Source organism: Cavia porcellus, unplaced genomic scaffold (genome assembly GCF_034190915.1).
Source record: "Cavia porcellus strain 051 isolate PalLab524CR breed Dunkin Hartley unplaced genomic scaffold, mCavPor4.1 scaffold_11, whole genome shotgun sequence".
NCBI lineage: Eukaryota > Metazoa > Chordata > Mammalia > Rodentia > Caviidae > Cavia > Cavia porcellus.
Window position 1 is genome coordinate 41463267 of NW_026947494.1, and position 26241 is coordinate 41489507.

Sequence of the window (26241 nt, forward strand, 5' to 3'; positions counted from 1 at the left end):
ACTTCTAATGAACTGGTTAAAGTCTACTCTGCACATTGATTGTTGAGTCATTCAGCTATTTGGACAGAAAATGATGCATATATTTTACAACTGTCCTCTTATAACTCTTTTTCCTAAAATATCCCTCTGCACTTTGCAGATGCTTTCATTGTTCTCCAATTTTTATCTCCTTTTTCTACAAGAGAGTAGGTCTGGGAATCCTGTTTGCATTTTACCACTGACTAGGGAATCAAAAATGGAAACAAAAAGCAAAGCAAAATGAAATACAAAAATAAGAAACCTACCCAGTGCAAATCTTTTTCCAAGTATAGATTTTTCTCTAGTTTTTGCCTGTTTTTGGTTGCTTTCCAATGCCTTTAAATGGTTGCTTCATATATCCTTTTACTTGCAAATGAGTTGCTTAGTAGCTACTCCTCCATTACTGTGAACTGGAATAAAGTTTTTAAATTAGCCTAGATTTCAACTACATCAAAACCAGTAAGTAACTGTGTGATAACCCCTAATTGTCACTGAAGTGCTGATCTCAAGTCAACCTAGTATAAAACAATTCTTGACCAGGTTTTAAAAAACACCAATCTATGTCACAGTTCAATCCCAGCTTGCTTTCAAAGAAAATCAAAATACACTCTTGGGCAAAGATCAATACTCAGATTAGGTCCACCTGGTCATTCAGGAAGCTTTCTTTCCATTGTCTACTTTAAGTCTATAGATAGTCTTAAAGTAGGAGCAACCTCTAAGCACAAATAGGCGAATCTTTCTTGAACTTGAATTTTGCTGCTTTTAAATGTTTATGCACTCCATTAAGTAGAGTATAAAAGCTTCTGCTTTTCCTTTCCGTCTCTCCCTTCTTCCCTTCCTCCTTTTCTTCCATCTCCATGATTTTGAATGTCTTAGTCAATACCTTGTGTTTCAGTGTTTTATTTTTCTGGTCTTCTATGCATTTTCCTTTTTCTTGCCAAAATCACTTTTCACCATTGTTTATAACAAGGAAGATATCATTATATTTACAATAGTTTGAAGCTAAATATTTTATTTTTGATTATCAAAGACACGTGTGCACAGTACCTACCTTGTAAGCACAAGGTCCTGAATTCAATTCCCAGTACAAAAACAAAACAAAACAAAACAAAACAAAAAACCCACGAGAGGCAATGTCATATTCACATAGCCTTGTGGGTTCTGTATTCTCTCCCAGTTCAACAAAACTATTTGGAATGGTGATAGAGACTGTTTCTGGGACAAAAGCCAGCCCTTCAGCCTAAGTTACTTCAGTATACTCCTTAATAATACTTGGAAGTGTATTCCACTGAGCTGAAATAAGAATGTGCCATGATATGAACAAAGCAAAAAGACTGTTTTAATGAGTAGATACTTAATTTCACTTTGTGGAAATTATTTTCATCCTCATAAAATTTTGTTCTCCCTTGTAGTTAACACATCCATTCCCAATGTCACAGAAATAAAAGAGAACATGACGTTTGGATCAACTTTAGTCACCAACCCAAAAGGAGGGTTTCTGGTAAGAAAGAAAAGAGTAATATTGTTTCCTAACAGAAATACTAGCATTAAAAAATGTTAAAATTTGTTGTGTGATTTTCAGTCTTACGGTTTTTAATGTTTTAAATTCTTTAAAAGGCATGTGGGCCCTTGTATGCCTATAGATGTGGACACCTGCATTACACAACTGGAATCTGTTCCGATGTCAGTCCCACTTTTCAAGTCGTGAACTCCTTTGCCCCTGTACAAGGTACAGATTTTATGCAGTGTTTTTGCTTGTTTGAAAAGCATAAGCAATGAATGAGACATATGTATACATAAGAACATACCAAAAAGTTTTAAGTATTTTGTCAGCTACCAGTGTTACCAATTTAGGTAAATGTTTGCTTTGTCAGTATATAACCAAACTTCACTGGTATTTTTAGAATTGATACTAGTATAAATAACTTTTATAGCACCACATTTAAACTTCATATCTACAGCTGTCACACTGCTTGTATTTAAAGGGTCTCTTTGAGAAACTTAACTTTATTATAAATAAACCCAGAATGAGAATGTGATATCAAATTCATATTAATAAAATTTCCAAATATAACTTTATACAATATTAACTAAAATTAATTAGATACCAGTTTTACTTGACACAAACTTCAAACCAATTCTAACTGCATAAAATATACATTTCTTATGTCTTTTGCTTTTATGAAACAATTAAAGTAATATGTCCACTTTATAGATACCAGTTCATTTTTTTAAAATGAGCTTCTTTCAACTATGAAAACACATATCTCTGAACGTTAGATTCTAAATTTTTATACTTTCCTCTTTTTACTGCAGAATGCAATACTCAGCTGGACATAGTTATAGTGCTGGATGGTTCCAACAGTATTTATCCCTGGGCTAGTGTTACAGACTTTTTAAATGACCTTCTGGAAAAAATGGATATTGGTCCTAAGCAGACACAGGTATGTGACTCTGTGTTTTCATTTCTGATATTCTAAAGTTAAATATGCACAGGATTCTAATAAATCAAAATATGGTAGAAATGACCACACTTGGTAAAATTAAGGATGAATTTATGTTCTTTATTCTATTTTTATTTTAATAAAAGGTATATTATTTCAAATCACATTATTTTCTAAACAGAAAATAGCATGGCTACCATTTTCAATCTTCTTGGAAAATATCATATATATATATATATATATGCATGTAATTTAATTTTTAATTATGAGATAAGTATAGCTACCCTTTAGCAGTATCAAAGCAGAGTTTCAGAGTTTGTAGAAATGAATCTGAAGTCTTAAAAATCTTATCCCATCATAATCTCTTTTCCCATCCTATACAAATTGCCACAGCATATGCTTAAAGTCTGTTTTGTCCTGTATTAATAATTCTGCCCTTAAATGAAAAATAATACCGTAGGCTCCAGCTGGAGGAAGTCAAATAGTTTTTGCGGTCGTCTTTCCCTGGGTATCTGTTCGTAGGTCTCCTTTATAACCTATAAAGGAAGTGGAATTTTTCACACAACTCTTCCACTTCAGACACTTTGTGTTTAATTAATTTCAGTTTTGCTAAAATTATCTGCTTTTATATATTGTAAAATATAAAAAAGACATGATCCATAGCAGACAGATGAAATGTCAGTGAGCTCAGTGCATAGAGGGAAGGAAATTAGCACTAAAATCGGAATTTGAAAGTTTGTTTTGTGGTTTGTGGGTGATCCTTTCCTGTCTGAGACTATTCTTGGAGGAATTCTGAGGCACCTAATAATTAGTCTGACTATACCAGTATTTCCTACACACACATTAAAATTGGGACATAATACACACATGCATGCATGTGTATGTGTGCATCTGTGTGTGGACTCTCCCTTTCTTACCATCTGGATAAGGAGAATATGTGTGTGAACATAATATTTCCCAGAAGGATGGTAGTCAAAGATTTAAAATTAGAACCCAAACCTCAGAGTAAAACATCATTTGCTCTGTTACAAGGCTGAACAGGTCACTATGGGGAACTAGTTCAGGAGAATAGTTATGGATATCCCACTGAACAATGGAGAATTTTTTTTAAATCAGTGTAAAATCATTAAAAGAAAATTGATTTTTATACATCATGAATTGCAAATTTTCCTAAATGCAACTGGTCAACTTCAACTGACTTTCTTGAGTAAATCATTAGAAGTTTGGAGAGGCTAATATATCTCTTCTTGCCACAGGATTAAGACACACACCCTGCATCCTAACAGACCACTGGAGAATTTTGACTTGTTCTTCTTTCTGGCCTGTGTTCCATCTGGACTTCTTTTTTCTCCTTCTGAAGAACTCTTTGCCTTTTTCCTCTCCTGTTTCCCTACCTTTTATCACTCTTGTCAGTAAGACCTCATCAAGCTGTAAAGGGAAACTGTAAGAAATCTTAAAGGTCACTGAGCTCCAAAGCCAACCTGTGAAGTGTTCACAAGAAGTTAAGTGGCTCATTGAAGGTCAGAGTAGAAGCCACAGCTCTGGAAGTGCAGTACCAGGTTGTTTCTTGCTAACATTTCTACTTCTAGAGAAGTTTCAGTTAATCCTATTTAATATACTAGCGGAAGTCTCTACTCCTTTGCATATCATCATGACTGCCCGCATCCTTCCCAGGGCAGCTTTTTAGCGAGATTTCTGACAGGCTTTGGGAGCTGGATTTCCTGAGCTTACATACCCAAAATAAAATTGATGTCTCCCAGTTTTTCCCTTCTCTTGCTACTTTTACCTATGATATATTTTCTTTTCCCCCCACCTTTTCTGTTCATTTCATTTTATTTCCTTATCCAATTCTTCCTTCCCAATGCCAGTACTATTTTTGATATATATTTTGAATTTTAAACTATAATATATTTGCTTGGATATTTAAATGTTATCTTTAAACTCACTTACATGTTTTACTCTAAAAAATATTTGTAGCTATTTGAAAAATCAGTACAGCTGTGACATGTTTGAAATTGCTCCACAACCTCAAAAAAAAAAAAAAAAATCCACAAGGCTGATCTTTAATAGTAATTACTCTCTTAATGAAGATATGTGCCAGATTTTTCCAGTTTGGGGAATAAATAAATGACAATCAATTGCTTGTGTGCTCAAAGCACTCTGTTCAAATTTCTGTATTTTTTACTGTTAGAACTATAGTTACTTCACCTTGCTAAGAGCTCTAAGAAGAACTATTCTCCTTGTTCACTAGAAGAACTGCAGCCTGTCAGGGTAGGTTTTATGAATATGTAGCTCTTTCCTGGAAGGAACAATGACTCCATTCAAAGGAACAGGGTCCCATCCTTGAAGGTCAGATGCTAGCAGTATGTGGACCAGAGAGATGAATTTACCCTGAAGTAGAAGAGTAAAGTCACAATTATTCAGGTCTAGAAGAAAAACAATTCTTAATGCAATATTGTACATACCATCATTGGTAGTATCTTCAAGCTTCACCAAAAGGAATCTGGTCCTTCTTCAAGGTGGTGTTAATTATAGTATAATTCCAAATTACTGCTTATGAGTATAGGCCTTGAGACTTGGTGTTCTCAGATGCCCTCCTGCCACAATTTTGATGTCTCTAGCCTGCACTGACTTCCTTGAAAGCTCAGTCCCTCTCTGACTATATACAAATTTATACTAACTTAGCTGCCTATATTTAGAATGGAATCAATTGTGTCTGTGTAGAAAATTCCTGCTGAGTATGGCTTTCATGCTATCATACAGAGATTTTATCTATAGAGTTGAGACCCATAGTGGACTGGTGTCTGACCCCATCCTGAAATATATAAAGGCAAAATAGCAATAACCTGCTATTGACCAACAAGTCAAAGCAAAGGTTTCTTTGCTATCAGCCTATATTCTGAGAATGTTAGAACAAAGTTTGTGTATGCTTGCCGTGAAACAGCATGAGCCGCTGAAACCGAAAGCCAGCATGTGGTCATGTTAGGTCCTGTTCACGGACTCTCCTGGAAGTGAAGGGATGCATGTGCAGAATGTACAATAAAAGTAGAAGAAAAATATAAATCCTAAGAATAGTGGGGGTGAAATACACTCACTCAGGGCAAAGAGATAGCTGAAATGTCCCAATGAAGGAGATTCTCCTATTCTCTGAAAAAAAAAAAAGGTGGTAATATATATCAGAATCTGATACATTTTAAGATAGTACCAGTGCAGTAAGGGTTTCTATACTTTTATTTGTAGTCCACACCCTGTGTCCACATCCCTGAGGTCAGATTATAGTTCACAACCTATAGTTAGGAGAAGGAGAAAGAGGAAGAGGAGGAGGAAGAAGAATAAGAAAGAGAAGAAGAAAGAGGAAGAGAGGAAGGGGAAGAGAAAATAAAAAGACGAGGAGGAAGAAGAGGAGGAGAGAGGGCTTACAGAGGAGAAGGAACAGGAAAATAAATAAAGAGGGAGCCTATTTTGCCCCATTCTCAACCACAGCATCTTACTTCCTTTTTTAAAATTTTTATTTAAAGAAAGACTAAACAAAACAGAAAATAGGTAGAAATAATACATACGTTCAGAGAAAAAAAATAAACAGTAAGAAATCACTAGTTGATGTTTACATTAGGGCTGGGGACATAGCTCAGCAGCACAAGTGCCTGCCTAGCATCTTAGTTCCTTACTACCTTAGTAGTCGCAATAAAGAAGTCTCGAATATAAATTAACTTTAATGTTTGTTAATTTCATTTTAATTTAGATGCAAACATATGAAAGAGTTGATATTTGGTCTTTTATTATTTTTAATATTGAAAGTATACCAAGTTCATGTGAAACAATCTAAATAAAAATTTCCTACCTTAGTCACTCATTTTTACTTTTTAAATTCATTTTGTGGTGCTAGGACTCAAACCCAGGTTCTAAGACATGCTGTGCAAGTGTTGTACCTCTGAGCCACATCCCAACCCTATGGTATCTTTTTAAAACAGATACTCAAAGCTAAGAATCAGAAAAGTCATAACACATTTATGTTACAAACCAGGAATGACAAAAGAATTTCAGTCTAAGTAAGTTTTAAAGGGATGGTGAGTAGTCACAGAAAAAAATTCTATAGTGATTATATCTCCTGAGGTTTTGTTTGCTGTAAAATAATTACAATTATATACTTAGTACAATAGATAAATAATGGCACATTCTCTAGAGTCATAAATTTGTCATTTAATAATTGCAAGCAATGAAAGGTAGTCTCAGCTAGGCATTGTAGTATACTCCTTAATCTCATTACTTGAGAGACTGAGGCAGGAGGATCATTGCAAGTTCAAGACAAGCTAGGACTATGAAATGAGCCCAAGGCCAGCCTGAAATGCATAGCAACACCCCATCTCAAAAAGAACAAATGAGGAGGAGGTGGAGGTGGAGGACGAGGAGGAGAAGGAAGGAAGGAAGGAAGGAAGGAAGGAAGGAAGGAAAAAAACAAGACAAATAAGAAAGCTTGCATGAATATTTCCTTATGATAATTAGTGTATATTAGGGAAATGCAACAAAAATGATGAGAATACCCACTCTAAATAGTTACTCAGAATTTCTTCCATGTAATATGTGGCCCCATTAAGATTCTTGCAAACATAGTCAAAGAATTTTTGCCAACCAATCTTTTATCCAAAAACACAGCAGAGGCTGTAAAATTGCCTTTTAAAAGCCACCTATAAAAACAAACCTGATACACTCTGCATTTACCATAAAAGATATGATAGTGTAAACCTTATGGAGGTCTTATTGATCCTCAATACCTAAGCATAATATTGCTTTTAATAATAAATGGAAATGATGTAAATATGTCAAATACAAGTGCATTATCCCAAATAAAACCAGTAAATTGTGTGGCTTGATATAAAATTGAAATATACTAATGGAACAATGTCTAAATTGTTCACATCAGGGGTATAGCATAGCATTAAACCAGGCAAAGTGAAAGAGAGAAATTAATTAAATTTTAGGAATTTTTTTTATCTTTCTTTTTACTACACATTTTATAGCCAGTTCCCTAGAAGTCTTATTATGAGACCTGATTCATTGCTTTTGAGTCTGAAAAGCCTGACGGCCTGCAGCCATCCTTTTGTGTTTCAAGCTAAGTTTCTGCATGTGATGCAGTGAATGAGGTGAATCTTCTCTGTCACTAGCCTCCTGGCCACCATTTTTCCTCATCTCCATCCAGTCTCCTCTCCACCCAACATCCACCTGATGAATGATTCCAAGCCAAATTCAGATCATTTCTTTACCTAAAACCCTTCTCCCGTTGCCTAGTGAGCAGTAGCCAAGCTCTCTCGTGGACTTGAGGCCCTTGACAAACCTGGCCTTGGGCACTCCGCTGCTTCCTGCTTTCTCCTTGCCTACTGGCATCTTTCCCTTTAACCACTTCCAGGCCGCGTTCATCACTGCATAGAATGTGCTGTAGTCATTTTACTCCCTCTGCCCTTCCTGTCCGAGCGCTGTGTGCTAGTTTATACTTCTTAAATTCAGTTCAAGGGTCACTTTTTTGTAATTTTTCTATAATTATCTTGCTCAATCTTAGCAAGAAAAATGCCTTCCCCTCTCATGTTCCCACAGTATTTGTGAACTCCTTCCCTACCGATCTTATTACTCATGGTGTCACTGTTTTATGGATCAATCTTTCTTGGCAGACTGAATTCTTTGGTGACAGGATTGTATGTCCATCTTTTAATTTATGGAACATGGTGTAGACTATTTTATCTGTTGCCTGGCACATAAAAGGCAAGTCATTCGTGTTAAAAAATAGAATTACTGGAAATTTTAATTTCCCTATAGTAAAAGTCATCATTGTAGTGACTTCCTCTCTCCCTTCCTTCCTTCCTTTCTCCCTTCCTTCCTTCCTTCCTTTCCTGCTCTTTCTTTCTTTCTTTCTTTCTTTCTTTTCTTTTCTTTTCTTTCTTTCTTGTTTCGTGAAGTCAGACTGATCCTCTGAACTAGAGGATACCTGCATGTAGGATTCTAGGATCCTCTTTACAGAGTGTTCCAGGCTCTTCTTTGTGTGTTCACTGTCGAGCTCCAGTTGTCCCATCCCTAATTTCCCCAATAGCCTTTGTCCTTCTCCATGAATGCAGTGGCTTAAGGTTTGCTTTACCTCCTCCTACACTTTCATTTCTATGCCTGGCTCTCTTTCATGCAGCATCTTCCAACAAGGACCAGGCAAGCTAAGACACCCTTCTCCTAAATTCTTTGGCTATCAGCTATCAACTTTATTTATGCTTCTAAGGGTTCATTTACAGGGGAAATGATCATCTATCTCCAAGGGAGTCCTGTTTATTCCCCTCTCCATAGTGACTAAAGGTTAAGCTGCTGTCCTCAGCTCGCACAGCTCCAGAATGTGCTGACAGTTAAGTGGGATTGTAGCCTGTGTTATCACCACGTTCATACCATGACTCATTCACATGGGAAGCATGGCAGAGTTTTTGTATTATAGTTTGATAAAAAGAAAAGGACAATGGCCAGACACAAATCCTGAGTTCTTAAACAGTTGTATATCTTACACCAACCTGAGAAACATCATTGTTTTACTATGTCATTATTTCCATTAAAAAAACCATTGATTCAATATTTTTTGCTTTTGTGGGTTTTTTTTTGTTTTTTTTTTTTTTTGTTGTTTGTTTGTTTTTTGGTTGGTCAGGGTTTTGTTTTTGTTTTTGTTTTTTTGAGTATTGGGAATTAAATTTAAGCCTCATGCTTTGCCAGGCAGGTGCTGCACCACTGAGCTAAATCTCTGGCCCTGAGTTTTTGTATAGATAGGAAATATAAAGAGAATAATGGAAAAAAGGGGTCCCATAAAGATATTTGTTTAATCATTTTTGGTTTGTTTGTTTTACTCATTATTTTCTAAGATAAAATCTTCCTTATTACCATACAAAGCGATCTAGAACTCCCTAGGGAAAAAGTAAAGGGAAGCTGAGAGTTTTATCAAATAAAAGATTTTTTTTTTCAAATAAAAGATTATTAACATTATATTTATGTGAAAGACTTGAATAAATGTTATAAATCTCACGTTCATGAAACAAGTCCATTGCCATTGTATGCCTCCTGTATGCTATGACCTGAATCATCTCCTAGTCTCTCTGGTCTTGGATTGTCATGTGTTTTTTCCTACTAAATCAAGAAACCCCACTGCGCCGCGCGGCCTCTGAACCCCCGACCGGCAGGGGAACTGACTCACACGACACACCAGAATGCAGAGACAGAGGTCGCGTTTATTGACTCTCCACACAGGTCGTCCCTGGAACGTTCCTCCCTGATCGGACTCTCCAGTGGGGCTCTCTCTGTTGAGTAACCCCGCGTAGTCCTCCACTCTCTATGGTCTGCGTGTCTTCTCTTCCTCTCTACCTCCTGCTCTGTCCTTATATCTATAGTCCTGTCCTATAGGGTAACAAGGCGTGGCAAAGTCTGATTGGGGGACGGAAGTAGGAAACGGGCGCCATCTTGGCATCATTCGATGGGAGGGGTAATCTACTGAAGGCTTCGCTCTTTCCTACAGGCCTCATCTGCTTAGGCAGGTCCTCTGGCTCGGCTCCCGACATCTCCCCCTTTTTTCTTTATTAAAGGCGGTGGATCTAAGGGTCCCTCCAAGGTATGATGTTGTTAGATACCTGGGAGTGGGCCTACTTTGTAGGCCACGGCATGAGAGAATGTAGAGGTCTATACCCCGCTGTGCATCACCTCATTTCGATGCATATCCTCGCGCTAGGACCATGCTTGAGGTGAGTGGTTCATTTTTTCGCAGGGCCAGGCTTTTGTGAACCGAACCTGGATGCATATAGACATTCATTCCTGCCTTCCCCCCAGCTTTGGGGCGGGTGGCACTGCAGTACCCTTGGTCTCGCATCTCAATGCCAACAACTTAGCTCCATGAGAGGACCCTAATAGAGTGGGGTCTGTCTTAGGTTGGTCGGGAGAGCCCCTCCCGCCTTACCCGTCATTGACTCCATCACTCATCTCCTCGGGGAAGAAGGATGCCATCCAGAGGCACCTGTCTTTCTCGGTCCCCAACTGATGCTTTCCTCAGTAAACATGATCCAGTTGGGCAGCGAGGAAGCATTTGGGGGCTTAAAGGTGGAGAAAACCACCATATCATTAGAGAGGGGCACAGTGATATTGAACTCATGGGAAGTAATCGGGGCATCAGGAAGGCATGGCAATCTAGCTGTACAGTTGTGGGCATAGGTTCGCGGGAGGGTTGGAGATGTAACTGAAACAATGGACAGGGCTGGGGGATGTAGCCCCCCATACTATTTCAGCATAAGCACCGTTAATCAGCAGTAGTACCGCCAGGCATATTTTATGCCAGTTGACAGGGCGCGGTGCATGAGCAAACAAGAAGGCGCTCCGTCCCAGGCAGACCCCAAAGAGGAATACCAGAGTATACATTACCACACCCAGCAGTAGGTGGTTCGGTGCCTTGGCTAGGGTGTCATTGTTCTCCTTCTGCGTTGTCAAGTTGGTCCTTAGCATTATGGTCCCCTTCTCCTTTTTCTTCCTTTGTGGGGCTTGGAGTCTTTCTTATCAATCGCTCCGGTACCCACAGTGGTTCCTTTTCCTGTGGGGACACACAAACCGCGCCTCGGTTCCAGCTGACCACTGGATCCGGGCCCATCCACTGTCCCGTTAGGACATCCTTCCACTTTACCCATCCTTTGTTGGCGGGAGAAGGGCTACAATGCTCCATCGCCGGGGAGCGATCATTGCAGTTTTGATTCAAAAAATTATATGTAAACAGTGCCATGGATAGTCTTGCTTTTGGGGTCAGGCTGTGGCCTATTCCCCCTTTTTGTTTTGTTAAGATGTTTTTGAGGGTTTTATGGGCTCTCTCAATGATGCCCTGTCCTTGTGGGTTATAGGGGATTCCATGTTTTAACTGGACTTGCATGGTTTCACAAAATTTTGCAAAAGATTTCCCAGTGTATGCTGGGCCATTGTCTGTTTTGAGATGTCTGGGTTTTCCCCAGGCTGCCCATGCTGCCAGGCAGTGGTTAATCACATTAGACACCTTTTCCCCTGTTTCCGCTGACGCAAAGATTATATGAGAGCAGGTGTCTATGGAGACATGAACATACTTTAGAGAACCAAACTCTGCCACATGAGTGACATCCATCTGCCAAATGTCGCCGGGGGTCAACCCCCTAGGGTTAACTCCGACTGACACTACAGGCGAATGGGTGTCACATGAGCCACAGAGTCGCACAATGTCGCGTGCATCTGCTCTGGGGATATGGAATGTATTGGCAAGAGTCCTGGCATTAACATGAAATTTGTCATGAAATTGACGGGCTTGTTCCAGTGGGGACAGTATATTGAGAATCCATAGCGGGCGAGTAGCCGCATCCGCGGCCGCATTGCTCTGCACCATGGGCCCCGGTAGGTGCGTATGTGCTCTTATATGAGTGATAAACACTTTATGGTGTCTACTCGTGAGCAATGCCTGGATAGATAAGAACAAGTTTGTTACTTTAGAGGTTGGCTTGATTGGGCCCGCAGTTTCCAGGACCTGTAGGGCATTAACAACGTATTTCGAATCAGAAACAATATTGAGGGCCTCTGAAAATTTTTGGAGAACTGTTTGTACAATCAACAACTCTACCACCTGTGGTTGATCTGGTTCAAACTGTATGGTAACCGGAGACTTACCTGAGACTACATAGGCCCCTATCCCGGTTTTCGACCCATCAGTATAGATAGTTGTTGCATGAGCAAGAGGTGCGGAGGCGGTGATCTTTGGGAATATCACCGGATGTTGAGTAACAAACTGTAGTATGGGGTCCTTAGGAAATTGATTATCTATATCCCCGGGGAACACGCATCTCAAGATGGTCCAAGTATCCAGGCAGGCGGTCAGGGTCTTTATCTGAGAAGCAGTATAGGGCACCCGAATGGCATAAGGCGGGGAACCAAGATGTTGGATCGCTCTACTGTGCGCCTCCAATGCCAGAGAAGCAACTGATTCCGGGTAGTGTTCAATGACCTTGGCAGGTGAGACCTTAGGGTGCACCCACAGGAGTGGTCCCTTTTGCCAAATCACCGCCGTGGGCTGACATCTGGTCTGCAGCAAGCAGATTTCGAAAGGCTGTCCTGGGTCAATCCTCTGTAAAGTAGCTCTACTTATGGCCTTTTCAACCCTCTCTAAGGCAACCCTGGCCTCTGGGGTGAACTCTCTGGGGGAGGCAATGTCCGGGTCCCCCTTCAAGAGATCAAACAGAGGCTTTAAGTCAGAATTGGAGACATGTAAGTAAGGTCTGACCCAGTTTATATCTCCTAATAACTTCTGCATGTCATTTAAAGTGGTGAGATTATCCGTTCTGATGGTTACCTTCTGCGGAGAAACCAGAGTAGAGGAGAGTTTGGCACCCAAGTAGGTCACCACTTCTCCCCCTTGAATCTTGTCAGGGGCAATGTTCAAGTTAGCCTTTCTCAGGGCCTTGACCAGTTGGCCTAACATATCTTCTAACATTTTTGTTTCCTTTGCACTGATAAGCAGGTCATCCATATAATGAACGCATCTAATCTTGGGGAAGGCTTTTCGTATAGGGGTCAGCAAGGAATCCAAATAGATTTGACACATAGAGGGACTGTTGGCCATACCCTGAGGTAGGACCACCCATTCGTATCTGAGATCAGGGCTCTCCTGGTTAACCGTGGGCAGGGTGAAGGCAAATCGATGGGTGTCTTCCGGATGCAGGGGAATAGAGAAAAAACAATCCTTAAGGTCTATGACATAGACTGGCCAATGTCTTGGGATCGCTGAGAGTGCCGGAAGCCCCCTTTGAACTGCCCCTAAGGGTTGCATCTGCGCATTGATCGCTCTCAAATCATGGAGCAGCCTCCATCTGCCTGATTTCTTCCTGATGACAAAAATGGGGGTATTCCATGGGGAAGTCGACGGCTTTAAGTGTCCAGCTTGAAGCTGGGTTTTTATTATTTCCGTTAGTGCTGAGAGCTTCTCCTTGGGCAGGGGCCACTGAGGTACCCAAACTGGACTTGGGGACTTCCAAGTGATTTTAATCGGGGTGGGTAGGAGAACTTCTTCAGTGGCCCCTAGAAAAAACCCAGGCCATGTCTGCCTTCCTTCTTCTCCATAGGTACAGGGGAAGTCTGGCCCTGTAGGGCAGAGCCCAAGCCCTTGCCGGGGATATACCCTTGATTCTTAAGCATGCCCTTGGCCTGAGGAGAACAATTGGATGTAAGGGTGACGTCCATCTGGGTAAGGATGTCTCTCCCCCACAGAGACACTGGCAGTTGTAGGACAAAAGGCTGGAAATGACCCTGGTGGCCTTCCTCATCACACCAAGGCAGGGTTATGGCGCTAACCTGAGGAGCTGTCACCATCCCTAACCCTTGAAGTGTGTTGTCTGCTGTATTTGTGGGCCAACTAGAGGGCCAGTCCTTCTTAGAGATGATAGACCGATCGGCCCCAGTGTCCAAAAGCCCTGTAATTTTTCTCCCATTTATTCTCAATGATAACATGGGTCTTTTGTCAAGTGTCAAATGCAGCCCTTCGAAAATCCCCGACCCCGCGCCTGGTCCCCTACCGCCCCTGATCCTCTGCTGAGAGGGGAATTTTCCGTGAAGGCTGGGGAGCAACAAAAGCTGCGCTATCTTATCTCCCTCGTTAATGACCAGAGTTCCGTTAGGGGATCGGACCAGAATTTTTATGCGGCCTGTGTAGTCAGAATCAATGACTCCGGGGACAACAATGAGACCTTGCAGGGCAGCTGAAGCTCTACCCAACACCAGTCCAACTGTCCCCTCAGGCAGCGGTCCACAACATGGGGTTTCTACGATTTGGGTACCCAATTCAGGCGTTAGTATGAGTCTGGTGGTGGCACAGAGGTCCAGTCCTCCCGAGCCGAGCGTGGCTCTTGTGAGGTTTGGCTGTCTCGAGGGGACATTCTCAGGGTCCGGGGGCCCACTCCTTGGAGGGGCCCCCTCTGGCCGTTTTTTGTCTCTGATAGCTGTCTGCCACTCAAGCGGTTTCCGTCACTATCAAAGATGGAACGACAGTCCTCAGCACGGTGAGCTCCTTTCCGGCAGCGCCTGCAAATCTCCCCTCCCCCTTGGACGGATCCGCCGGAGCGATTCCTTTGGGGGCACTCACGCTTCAGATGCCCTAGCTTTCCGCAAGTGAAGCAGGCGCCTCCTTGGGGCCTCTCTCTGGCCTTTATTTTGTTATTGGTAGCCGCTGCGAGCAGGGCGGCCACACCTGCGTTGGAAAGGGGGCCCCCTATCTCCCTGCAAATTCTTATCCAGGTGTTTAAGTCCTTGTTCTTATGTGGTGCGATTGCTGCCCTGCATTCTTTAGTACATTGTTCGAAAATCAGTTGCTTGACCAGTGGTAGAGCTGTCTCCTTACTAGGGAAAATCTTTTCTGCTGCATCTTGCATTCTAGCCACAAAATCTACAAATGGTTCTGCGGTGCCTTGAACTACCTTAGAGAGGCATGCGGATGCGGTCCCAGAGCCGCTTACCTGTTTCCAGGCTCGCATTCCAATAGTATTGATCTGCTCGTAGACTGCACTGGGGTACTGCGTTTGATCTTCAGCATATTGCCCCTCCCCCGTTAACATGTCTCTGCTCCATCCCCTATGACCCCCGGCAGCATTCCTCTCTGCCTGTTCTGCTGCGTACTCAGCATACCAAGCCCTCCAATCCAGATAGCTGCCAGCTGGAAGGCAGGCCTTAGCCAATTGGGCCCAATCCCCAGGCGTAAGGGGAATAGAGCAGAGATTTTCTAGTATTGCCACCGTGTATGGAGCTTCGGGGCCAAAAGTCGTGACCGCGCTTTTCAACTCTTTTATCTGCTTAAGGTCAAAAGGCTCCCACACATTCCTACCCTGGCCTGGGGCAACTTGTATGGGGTACACTCCATAGGGGCCCACGTCTATCCCTGGTTCCGGCATCCTTGGTCCCGCCCACCATTTAGAACGCCAGAGCGAGCCATGGAAGTATCTTGAACCCCGAGGCGGCTCAGCATAGGACGGTGGCGATGGGCGGGGACCGATAGTAGCCGCCAGTCTCCTAACCTCACTCTGCGCCCCCTGGTGGCACAGTTCCTCACGGCGCACCGCCTCCGGAAATAGGTCCCAAGGTGGGGCCGAAGGTAATTTCTCCTGTCGCCAGCAGGGGTCCGCAGAGGGTTTCTCTTTTTCTCCCTCCGCGTCCCCCATTGAGATGGCGCGGAGCTCGCGTCGGAGACCCCCGTAGATGCTTTTCCTGGACTGTGCTTCTTCATAATAGGAATCAGACGAGTCCGATTCCTCCCCCCTGGGGTCTTCCTCCCGAAGGGAACCTTCCCTAGAGTTTTCAGCTTTCGCCCGTTCGAAGGCTTCTCTCACCTCTTCGATACCTGCACCATGGACAGCGGGTGGGAAACCCTCGTTTTCCTTCTCTAAGCAGGTATGTATCATCTCCCACAAGGGGCGAACGGAAGGGGATAAGTCCCCGCCGAGCTCGGCAGAGGCCAGATCCCCCCCCAACCTCTCCCATGAAGGCAAAGTCAAACGTCCCGTGGGTAGGAACCACGGGGCTATCCGGTCAATCTCGGCAATAAACAGCTCGAGAGTGGCACGACTTACCCCAAGATCTTTTGTTTTTAACAGTCTCTTAAGGGCCTTGGCTAAATCCCCAGCCTCTTTGCTCGGTAATTGGCCCATATTCTATCAAAAGATACCCTCGGGTGGCTAAGATCTGCTCACCTCGATACCTGGCGTATGTACACCAGGGGAGTTAAGAAACTTGCCCTGTAGGTGCGCGCCACCCAGGGCCCAGGCGTACTCCCAACTTACCTGGCCGACGACCTCTGCCGTGTGGTAAGCCAAAAGCGGTCTGTCTCTGCAGTACGGGGGTGATCAGCTCCCCGTACGGGCCACCAAAATGCGCCGCGCGGCCTCTGAACCCCCGACCGGCAGGGGAACTGACTCACACGACACACCAGAATGCAGAGACAGAGGTCGCGTTTATTGACTCTCCACACAGGTCGTCCCCGGAACGTTCCTCCCTGATCGGACTCTCCAGTGGGGCTCTCTCTGTTGAGTAACCCCGCGTAGTCCTCCACTCTCTATGGTCTGCGTGTCTTCTCTTCCTCTCTACCTCCTGCTCTGTCCTTATATCTATAGTCCTGTCCTATAGGGTAACAAGGCGTGGCAAAGTCTGATTGGGGGACATCAGCTGTAACTAGGCAGAAGCTGAGGGTAAGAATACGGAAGTAGGAAACGGGCGCCATCTTGGCATCATTCGATGGGAGGGGTAATCTACTGAAGGCTTCGCTCTTTCCTACAGGCCTCATCTGCTTAGGCAGGTCCTCTGGCTCGGCTCCCGACACCCCACCCTCAACCCAAGCCCCACCTTCCTTCCACTAGTAACTATTTATCCCCTTCTGTATTACAAGAGTTCATTGTTTCTATATTCATTCAGAATTTCTAATACCATAGCTATTCCCTTGCTATTTCCCCTTTGAGAATGTCTATAGCTAACCAAATTACTTCATTTAGCTGTCAGTCTTACTTGCTTTTTTCCATCTAGCAAGAAAATGCCTAGAGTCATTTCCTGTGCTTTACTGTTTCCCAGCTCTTTACTTCTTTCTGCTAGTGTTTGTACCATTCTAGTACAATCAACATCATCAAGTCAAATATAAAGATTACTGTTTGCTCTTCTTTCTCTCAATTTCTAAAATCGCTTAAAGTTCTTGAAGAATTTAAAGTTCTTTAATTGTCATCTTTGACATAAATCCCAGGCTTGTAAAATCACTTGTTTCTACCTGTAGTGTTTTTATAGTGTGTTGCTCCTTCTTTTTATTTTTATTTTAAAGAGAATAAAACAAAGCAAAACAAAGCAGAACAAAGCAGATCAGAGCAAAACATTGCAAATAATACACGATTGCATAACAAGACAACAAGAAATCAACAGTAGCTACCATAATGTCTCTTGTTTTCTTCTAAATAGTTGTCCATACCTTCATACACAATAAATTAATACAAAACAAAATATCACATAACCAATCAAAACAAAAGAATGAGAGCCTTAAGGGCTTTCAAGACCAAACACTAGGAGATTAATAATGGCTACCATAATGTCTCTTGTTTTCTTCAAAATAGCTGTCCATACCTTCATACATATTGAAATCAAATAATTAAAGACATACTAAAACCAGTCAAAACCAAGAATAAAAGCATTATTGGACTTTGAAACAAAATGATAGGAAATCATCAGTGGCTACCATGATGTCTTGTTTTCTTCATTGTAGTTGTTCATACTATCACACATAAAATCAATTCTTGTAAAGCTCTTAGGTGAAGTTCCAGGTTTATATAAGCCTATACATGTAGGTCTATCCTTTCTGTATCAGAGTGAAAGATAAAACAACAAATAAATATCATTAACAGCTCAAAGCAATAATAATGTAGACTTTCAAAACAAGATGGTAGGAAAATAACAAATTTTGTTATTTTGCATAGTTATCTTCAAAAGAGTTACTCAGATTATTTGATATAGACATGCAAAATTGATCTAATCCTATATGTTAACTGTTTTGTTCCAAGAACTAATAGAATTAGTAGTATAATCATCTTAGTACTCTTAAGTGTGTGTGTGTGTATATATATATATATATATATATATATACAAAATTATATCTCATTTATTTTCCTTTTTTTCTTTTCCCTGAATTATTTTTTCCTCTTTGAGCAGTTTATTACCCTTTCACAACCTTTATTGAAGATTTTGTATCTTATTTACTCTTTCAGTTTCTTGCACTAGATTCTGAGCAAATCAGGCAGCTGCACAGCTGGGTAGGGATTGTTGTGGCAGGCTTCAGCTCACTGACCATGGCTCACGGGTACCTGGAGGTCACTGAGTGGGCTGCTTCTTCTTTACTTGGCAGTCTTATTCAGGAAACTAGAACTTCCCACCTCCATAAGATTTTTTAGAGTGACAATATGCTGATGATTCTTGGTCCCTTTCCCCTCATAGTGAGTCTTCAAGCCTTGGCTTACTTTTTATCTTCAATTCTCATTCATATTTTATTCTACCACATGTATAAATTTGTTTCATTTGCTTTAAATGATAGGCTAAACTGGGACTGAAACTAATAATACTGAATACAGCATTATATGTTAGTTTTGCAATCTGACCTTCTTCTCTATTGAAAAGTAATAAATGGTATCTCTATTTGGGAAAATTCACAGCCGTCCTTATTATGTCTGGCTTCCAAGGAAATAAGCAGCCACTATATCAACCAGTGACCTACTCTGGTTGTCATTTGCCTGTGATTTGAGTTCTACTCCCACTGTTCACATTCCCCACACTTCTTTGCGGCTCTCTTTTTCTGCTTATCATTATTTTCCAGCTATCTCAACTTTCCACTCACTATGGGAAGCAATCATTTACTAGAGATGTTTGCGTGTCAGCTGTGAGCAAAGCAGAGCAGTGGTAAGGGATAAAAGAATACCCCAAGTCATGACATAATACATGTTCTTTACCCCTTCCTGACCCCTGAGAACTTGTGATGCAGTTGGAGAAATAAACCACACATCCAGATCGTTGAGAAGAATGCAGTGCCCAGACTCCTTTGCTCCTGTGTCCCAAGAAAGTAAAGCTCAGTATGGGCTTTGTTGACAATGAGCAAGAGAAAGTTTAGCAAAGAAAGTAGAATTTAAATCTCACAGAATGGGTAGAAGTTGGTTTAACTGGAGGGACAGAGAAGAGTGTTGGGCAGAGGTCAACTTACTACTGGAGAAGTTAAATTACGTAGAGAAGGTAAGACTAGACTGTTGGCAATCAAGAGGAGAAAAACTGGGTTTTAACATTTTTGCAAGGGGCATAGCATTTCAAGAATTGTTCAAAGTTTTATCTATCCTCCTTTAAAATTTAAAATAAAAAGTTTCTCTTTTAAAGTATATTTCAAAGGAGTGATTAGGCAGTGGAGAGAGCCAATAGATATTTTTCAACAGGAAAGTTATATGATAAATGAAATAGTGGTTAATCTTCTAATAATATGTAGATGAATTTGAGGAGTGGAAACAGAGGGGAGAGATCAGAAATGGAGAGACCAACAAATTGCTGTGGTCTTGGCTATGCCTGGTCTGAGTTAAGCTAGGACTGAAGGAACATAGATCTTGGGACCTGGACCTATCTCAGTTCCCATTAGTTTCCTAGGAGCAAACCTTGAATGGAGGACTCATGTGCCAGTGATACAGTTAGGAAGCAGTTTCTATTCTTTAGAAAATAGGAAAGGATTTGGAAAATTAAAACTGAGTACAAATACGAGGCAACAAACATGCCTGAGCATAATCTGACAGGGAAGCTCCCACTTGAGTCAAGGGGCTGGTCTTGAATTTCCTGCATTTCCTTTGTACGGGGTAAGGGGTCAGGAAGAATAAAAACTCCTTGGTATTTTCAACTACTTAAACGTTACAGGCAAAAGCAGTTTAGGAGCCCAAAGGGAGTTTGCTTAAGTGAAACTTGTTTAGTAATGAAAAGTTAAGTATACTGAAAAATGTGGGAACCAGCAGTTTTAAGACTTAAATTCTCTTCTGTCTTAACATTTAGAAGAATATGTTTATAGAAATCAGACAGATTAAGAAAAGAGATGAAAAATAGAAAACAGAGATGTGATATATAAAGCACTAATCTCCAATTTTACTGTTCTTCAGGTGCTGATAATCATCCTAAATTATCCAATAATTCATGCCAGGTTTTATAAGACGTGTAAAGTGTAACCGCAAATGCAAATTATTAACATACATACAACTCCTCCCCATAAAGGAATGACATACTCTATTTCCTGAGGAATTAATGGCTTATAATAAGAATTTGATTGAAATCAACAAGTAGGAACAAAGTACATTCATTAATAGAAAATGGTAGGAATGTTGGGCAGTGTTCAAATGTTCAAACATTGAATCAAATGAATCAAACTGCCTATTTGATATCCATGATCATAATTTTAAAGGGAAACCAGTCTACAAGTTGTGTGGGTTTTGTGTAGTAATATTCATCAGCACAGACACACAGACAGAGGGAATAGCTAAATTTAACCAGACTTGGAAATAAGCTAAGTGAAAGGAAAAAAATTAAAAGAGAAAAATATTAGCAACTAAGTAACTGTAGTGTTTAGGAATCTAGACTAGGTACCAAAACAGGGTAGGATTGATGAAGTTATTGGAAGTCTTGATGTGGCTGTTGAATAAGAAAGACTGGATAATTGAGCTGAAGTTGATGATCAGACAGGAGAGCATTTGAAATGGAAGTGCTGCAGCTCTTCTAGGTGACAAGATCAAGGATGGGTGAGCTCCAGGAAACAATCACTGAAGCTAAGGAGATCAAAAAAACGAGAGCTCTGAGTGTTCAATAGATTATCTAAAAGATGCTAAATTGTCCAAGAATAATGATGGGTATAGACATAAAAGTTTTCAGCTTTGTAGCTCTCTGATTAATCAAATAAAAACACTGGGAAATAAAAATAAAACAAATTGTGCAAAATGTCTTGAATGGATAAGCCATTAACTTTCACAACAGTATTTATTTACTTCGGTACCTAGGTTAAGCATAATGATTATCTAAGTGCCAAATCGTTTTATTTCTACTTACATTGAACATTTATACATACAAAGATAATACAAAAGCTACATGGATCCCCGTTATTAATTATTCAGTGCTTTCCAGGTTTATTAATCAAATGTTGTAAAGTGAGCAAAGAAAGGAATTTTAAATCTATGCAAAGGATAGTAAAAATGCCCTGCACACTTAATTATGTCAAGGAAATAACCTGAGTTAGTGTTGTAGGCGTCTTTTATTTTACATTATTTTGTAATTTGTTGGTTGTAACTCACTTTGTTTGTAAAGGGATTTTTGCTTATATTTATTTCAAATACAGTAAGTCATGATTTCGGGACAAATGACAAACATATTCATGGAAGAGGTGTTCATAGAACAGAGCTACACTACACATAGATTGAGCAGATTGTATGCTCAATTATTTTACACTATATAACTCATTTTAACCTTACATATATTCTCTAGTTCTCTCTTATTTCTCTTACATTGGACTACACAACTTCATGGGAAAATTCATGTGGTCTTTTAAAAAATATTACCTATTTATTTGTGTGTTGTATCATCTACTCTAATGTATCTCAGCTTCTCTTTTTAGTTGTTAGAAGCAACCAAGATGAGATAACTAAAGAATGGAGGGATTTTGTAGGCAGCACTCTACAGAGAGTAGATTAATTGGAAGCCCTGGGTTAAGGAATACATGAGACTAGAACTCCTTTTACTCTTGTGCTTTGGGAAGTAAGCATTTTAGTTTTCATTTTCTCACTTGTGATAAGTTATACTTTCTATTAATATAGTGTGAATATATGAAAAGAACTATAAACCATTAAATTATAGCATGTTTTTCTTATTTAGGCTACCAAAATCATTCAGTAAAAATTGCTGAATAGACCAACCAATTATCTGAGAAATTTAATAATAACATCTTTAGTTTTGCTCGTTTAACTATTATCCACAGAATGACCATGGTAATTGATAAAAAGTAGAAGGATTTGTGCACTGCAAAACTTTTAAAATAATCAGAAAGACTAAAATGTGTTGTATCTGGCCTATGTATTTAAACTTAAGAAAGCTTAATGGGACTTTTATTAGACTTTTAATCCACAGTGGATTGGTATTTCAGGTTGGAATTGTACAATATGGACAAGAAGTAACTCATGAGTTCAACCTCAATAAATACTCATCTACAGAAGAGATACTTGTGGCAGCAAAAAAAATAAGCCAGCGAGGTGGTCGCCAGACTATGACAGCCCTTGGAATAGACACAGCAAGGTATACGAATAAAAACAGGCCCAAAGTAAACAACTATGCAGAATAACTGCTTACAGCTGTGCCCTCAGAGGTTGCTTAAACATTTACATTGGTAATATTTAGTGTCACTTTGTCTAAAATCAGATTCATATTAGTTCCTTGTGAATCAAGTTTTTCTAAAGTGCAATATCATCATCCTTCTTAACCTTTCCTGTTATTGCAAGGATTTCATTAATGGACAGTCAATATTTAAAAATCACTATGCTATACATCAGCATGTTCTTGTGTACTGAATTAATACTTGTTCCATTTATTATTTGTTTTCAGATGCTAAGTCTCAATTTAAAAGAATAAGATATAATTTACTTCTATGCAATATATATTTATATTCTAGTATGTCCATTTATTTGTATTCATTTATTTATTTTTATTAAAGTACAGACAAGAATTTCTAAAATATCTTATTAAATATTATCTCATTTCCAATCATTTTCAGTGCAAAATTTGAGAGAAATTAAAAAGGTCTAAGTATTTGTAATGCTTTGAATTCTTCCATTTCTTATATTCTTTCCAGTTTACAACCCTTCCTTCTTCCTTTCTATAGATTTCTTCAGATAGAAAAATAACTGTGTGGTAAGATTTTGTTCTATAAAGACCTACACACTATCCTCTCACAAGTGTAAAACATTTTGTGTATTTTTCAGTCTCATTCAGTTCTTAGCACTTACTGTTTCTCCCTTTGTTACCATTAAACCTAGCAAACTTCTTTTTTTAAAAAATTTTATTTTGAAAGTAATAAAAATGCAACAGCACAAGACAGAACAAAGCCAATCGAGACAATGCAGTGAAATTGGTACAGAGTTTCACAGTAGGATACTGGGGTAGTAGTAATATGTACTATGGTGTATCTCTTTAACTTCACAATAGTTGTCCAGTCAATTAGGTATAGCAAAATCAAACCAAAAATAGAACATTATAAAACCAATTGAGAACACTGCATACAGCAAAAGAAACAAAACAGTGAAAACAACCTTTGCCTTCAAACAGAAGATAGAAGGAAATCCCCTATATTTGCTATACTGCGTATGGTCATCCTCCCAAGAGATGCTGAGACATCTGTCCCCAGTAGCTATGGGGAGGCAGGCGGGGGGAGGGTGCTTGATTTTCAGCCTGCGTGGCAGTAGGCTCACAGGTAAATGGTTCTCCTCCAGGCCCACGCCATAGGCGCTTACCAAGAGGGTGGCTGAATAAGCTGCCTTAGTCCCACCATGGCCGGATCTCGGGAGCTCTCTAAACCTAGCAAAACTTTTAAACAAAAGCCAAGTAAAACACGATTTTATAAGAAATCCAATAAGCAGTTTGACTCATGTTAAGAATACTTCTGTTAATTCAACTTCTGGACTCTTGTTTAAAGCAGAAGAGCTAATTACCCATGGTCACACTTCATAGTATCTTAAGGTTTAAAATTGTTAAAATGGATACTACAAAGAATTGATTGGATATGTTAATATTTAAAATTTGATGTGCACCTTTAGACTCATAAATGTTAGTAAAACATGTGGATATCATTATATGAGCCCAAGAGAAAGTAACTGCAAGCAGATGGGGCAGTTTTACATTTACCTGCTGATAGGATCTCTGTTTGCAAGCACCGGGAGCATACATATCTAGGTCTCCTGAATATGCCCTCTTCAATAATTAGCAATTGACTGCACATTCAAAGTAAATCAAAGTGTTCTTTGAAAGCTCTGAGCCTGGAAAGAATTGTGCATTTTCCAAAAGTAAACAGTTAAGAGTGAATATTCATCATAGAACACTAACTGAAGAAATAATTAAGCTGCTATTGCTCCTGCATAAATATCACTCTATCACATCCATATGTGGCTTTTGCCTATATATTTCAAGAAATATTATTCATTCTACACAGTTTACTGAGTTTTGAGTGTACGCAAAGTATCTATAGTGATATTGCAGTACTAATTATTTTTTCTCATACATTAGATTTTCATATTTAAATACTTTTTTATTGCTTGTCATTCTTTTCATTCAGAAACAGTTACAAACAATAGTTTTAATTTCTTAGAGTCCATAACCTCTATTTTGTATGCCTTCCAGTTCAATATATATTTCATGTTCCCTTCTCCCTAACCCAAGTCCCAGATTTTCATTCCTGCCAGGGTACGTACAATATTTCATCATTTGCCTGGATTCTGCTGTGCTAAAGAAAGGGACCCTCCTGGGAATTTTAATTTTTAAAGCCACAAAAGAAAGACAATACATAGTTCCATGAAGGAGAGTTGTATACTGGTATTTTGGCGACAAGGGCATTTTGTTAAAGACTATGCTTAAAACAGAAAGCTGTACTCAGAAATTCTGCCACTGGTTACTCTTTCATTATTCAAAGCCAGCCCTGGTTTCAGAGAAAACAGATTTTCTTTAAGGAAAGTCTTTTAATCATCTCCTTCAGCTGATGTTCATTTAGTTCTCTTATGACCTTGATCTTTAAGACAATTAGAAAGTTTTGTTAATCCTCTAAGAAATTAGAATTGCAAAAGGGATCCAGTCTCAGATGGTACTTACATCCAAAGCTTCTTTTAAATCCTAGTCTTTAACATGTGCTTTCTCACCTTTGTTTATTTATGTAAGGAAGTCATAAAATCTTTTTGTATAGTATGTTAATTAAAAACTATTAATACACTTAAAATCTATTGATACACTTAAAAATGATAAGGAAGACCTCTTTGGAGAGGTTACTGCAATGGAATTTTGCAATAGAGGAGAGAGATTGGGTTCAAATTTGAATACGACAAAGACAAGTGGAGATTTATAGCTGTGGATCAGACTGGGAAGTTAGTGGGTGAAAAATTACTAAGAGGAAGAATTAAAGCCAGAGGGATTCGTGCTAGACTGACTCAATATGACTCTTGCTAAAGGCAATACTCAGCATTCAGTACTTCACTTCTGACAGTAGATGCAGGCCTTCTTCCCTGGTTTAACTAAACATTGGATGAAAGTTTTGATCCCTGAAATTCAATTTATTTCAGACACTAACCAGAATCAATGCAGGCATCTTAAGTTAAGGACTCAGTCCCATAATACCGCTCCCTATTTCAGAAGCAATCCACTTCAGACTTCCATCCAGGTTACATACAACTTTTGTCTAACTCGGCTACAAATTTGAGTTTCCTTTGACCCTCTTCTTGGATTTGGTTATTTGCTAGAGTAGCTCAGAGAACTCAGGATTGCATTTTTCTTACTACTATTCATTTATTATCAAATAATACAACTAGGGACATTGAGGCACAAGAGATACTTCGGGCAATGTTTGGGGAAGGGACTCAGTGCTTCTATGCCCTCTCCAGGCATGTCTCCCTTTATGTGCACAGTATCCTGAAACCTCTCTGAACTCCACAGTTCAGGAATTTTTATGGCACTTCATTAAGTGAGCATGACTGATCATTAACTCAATCCCCAGCCTATCTCCAGTGCCTGGAGAATTGAATTAGGGCTGTAAGTTCCAAGCTTCTAATTATACCTTGTCCTTCTGGTGGCCACTCCCACCTAGCAATTCACCAAATTCACCATAGAATAAAAGATACCTTATCACCTAGAAAATCCCAAGGGACTTGGGGCATGTGGTAGGAAGCACGGTGAAGATTGAATGTATGTTTCTTATGTATGTATGTTAAGAAAGTTTAATGGTCATCACTTGAGTAAAGAATGGCTCGTGAATAAGGCAGCACTCGGAGCCAAAAAGATCAAATGATTGTGCTGAAAAAACATGAGCTAAAACTGGAATAAGCAGACCAAAGACAAAGTCCAATGTCAGATCCCAGTCTAGAGGAGGATTCTGTGGAGCCTGACTCAGTTTTAATCAAGGAGACTCTTTGTTAAGTATAAAGGACAGAGATACAGAGTTTATTATCTTTCTTTTGAAAAA

The 26241-nt window shown here is 39.9% G+C and overlaps 1 protein-coding gene across 1 annotated transcript in view; it reads left to right on the forward strand.

The window, feature by feature from the left end:
• The window catches only part of Itga1 (integrin subunit alpha 1), a 146683-nt gene that overhangs the window by 61674 nt on the left and 58768 nt on the right, over positions 1 to 26241 (forward strand). The window contains exons 4-7 of the mRNA XM_003470253.4: positions 1431 to 1519; positions 1636 to 1747; positions 2335 to 2462; positions 22174 to 22322. Coding sequence (XP_003470301.2) covers positions 1431 to 1519; positions 1636 to 1747; positions 2335 to 2462; positions 22174 to 22322 — 478 coding nt within the window. The remainder of the gene's footprint in view (positions 1 to 1430; positions 1520 to 1635; positions 1748 to 2334; positions 2463 to 22173; positions 22323 to 26241) is intronic.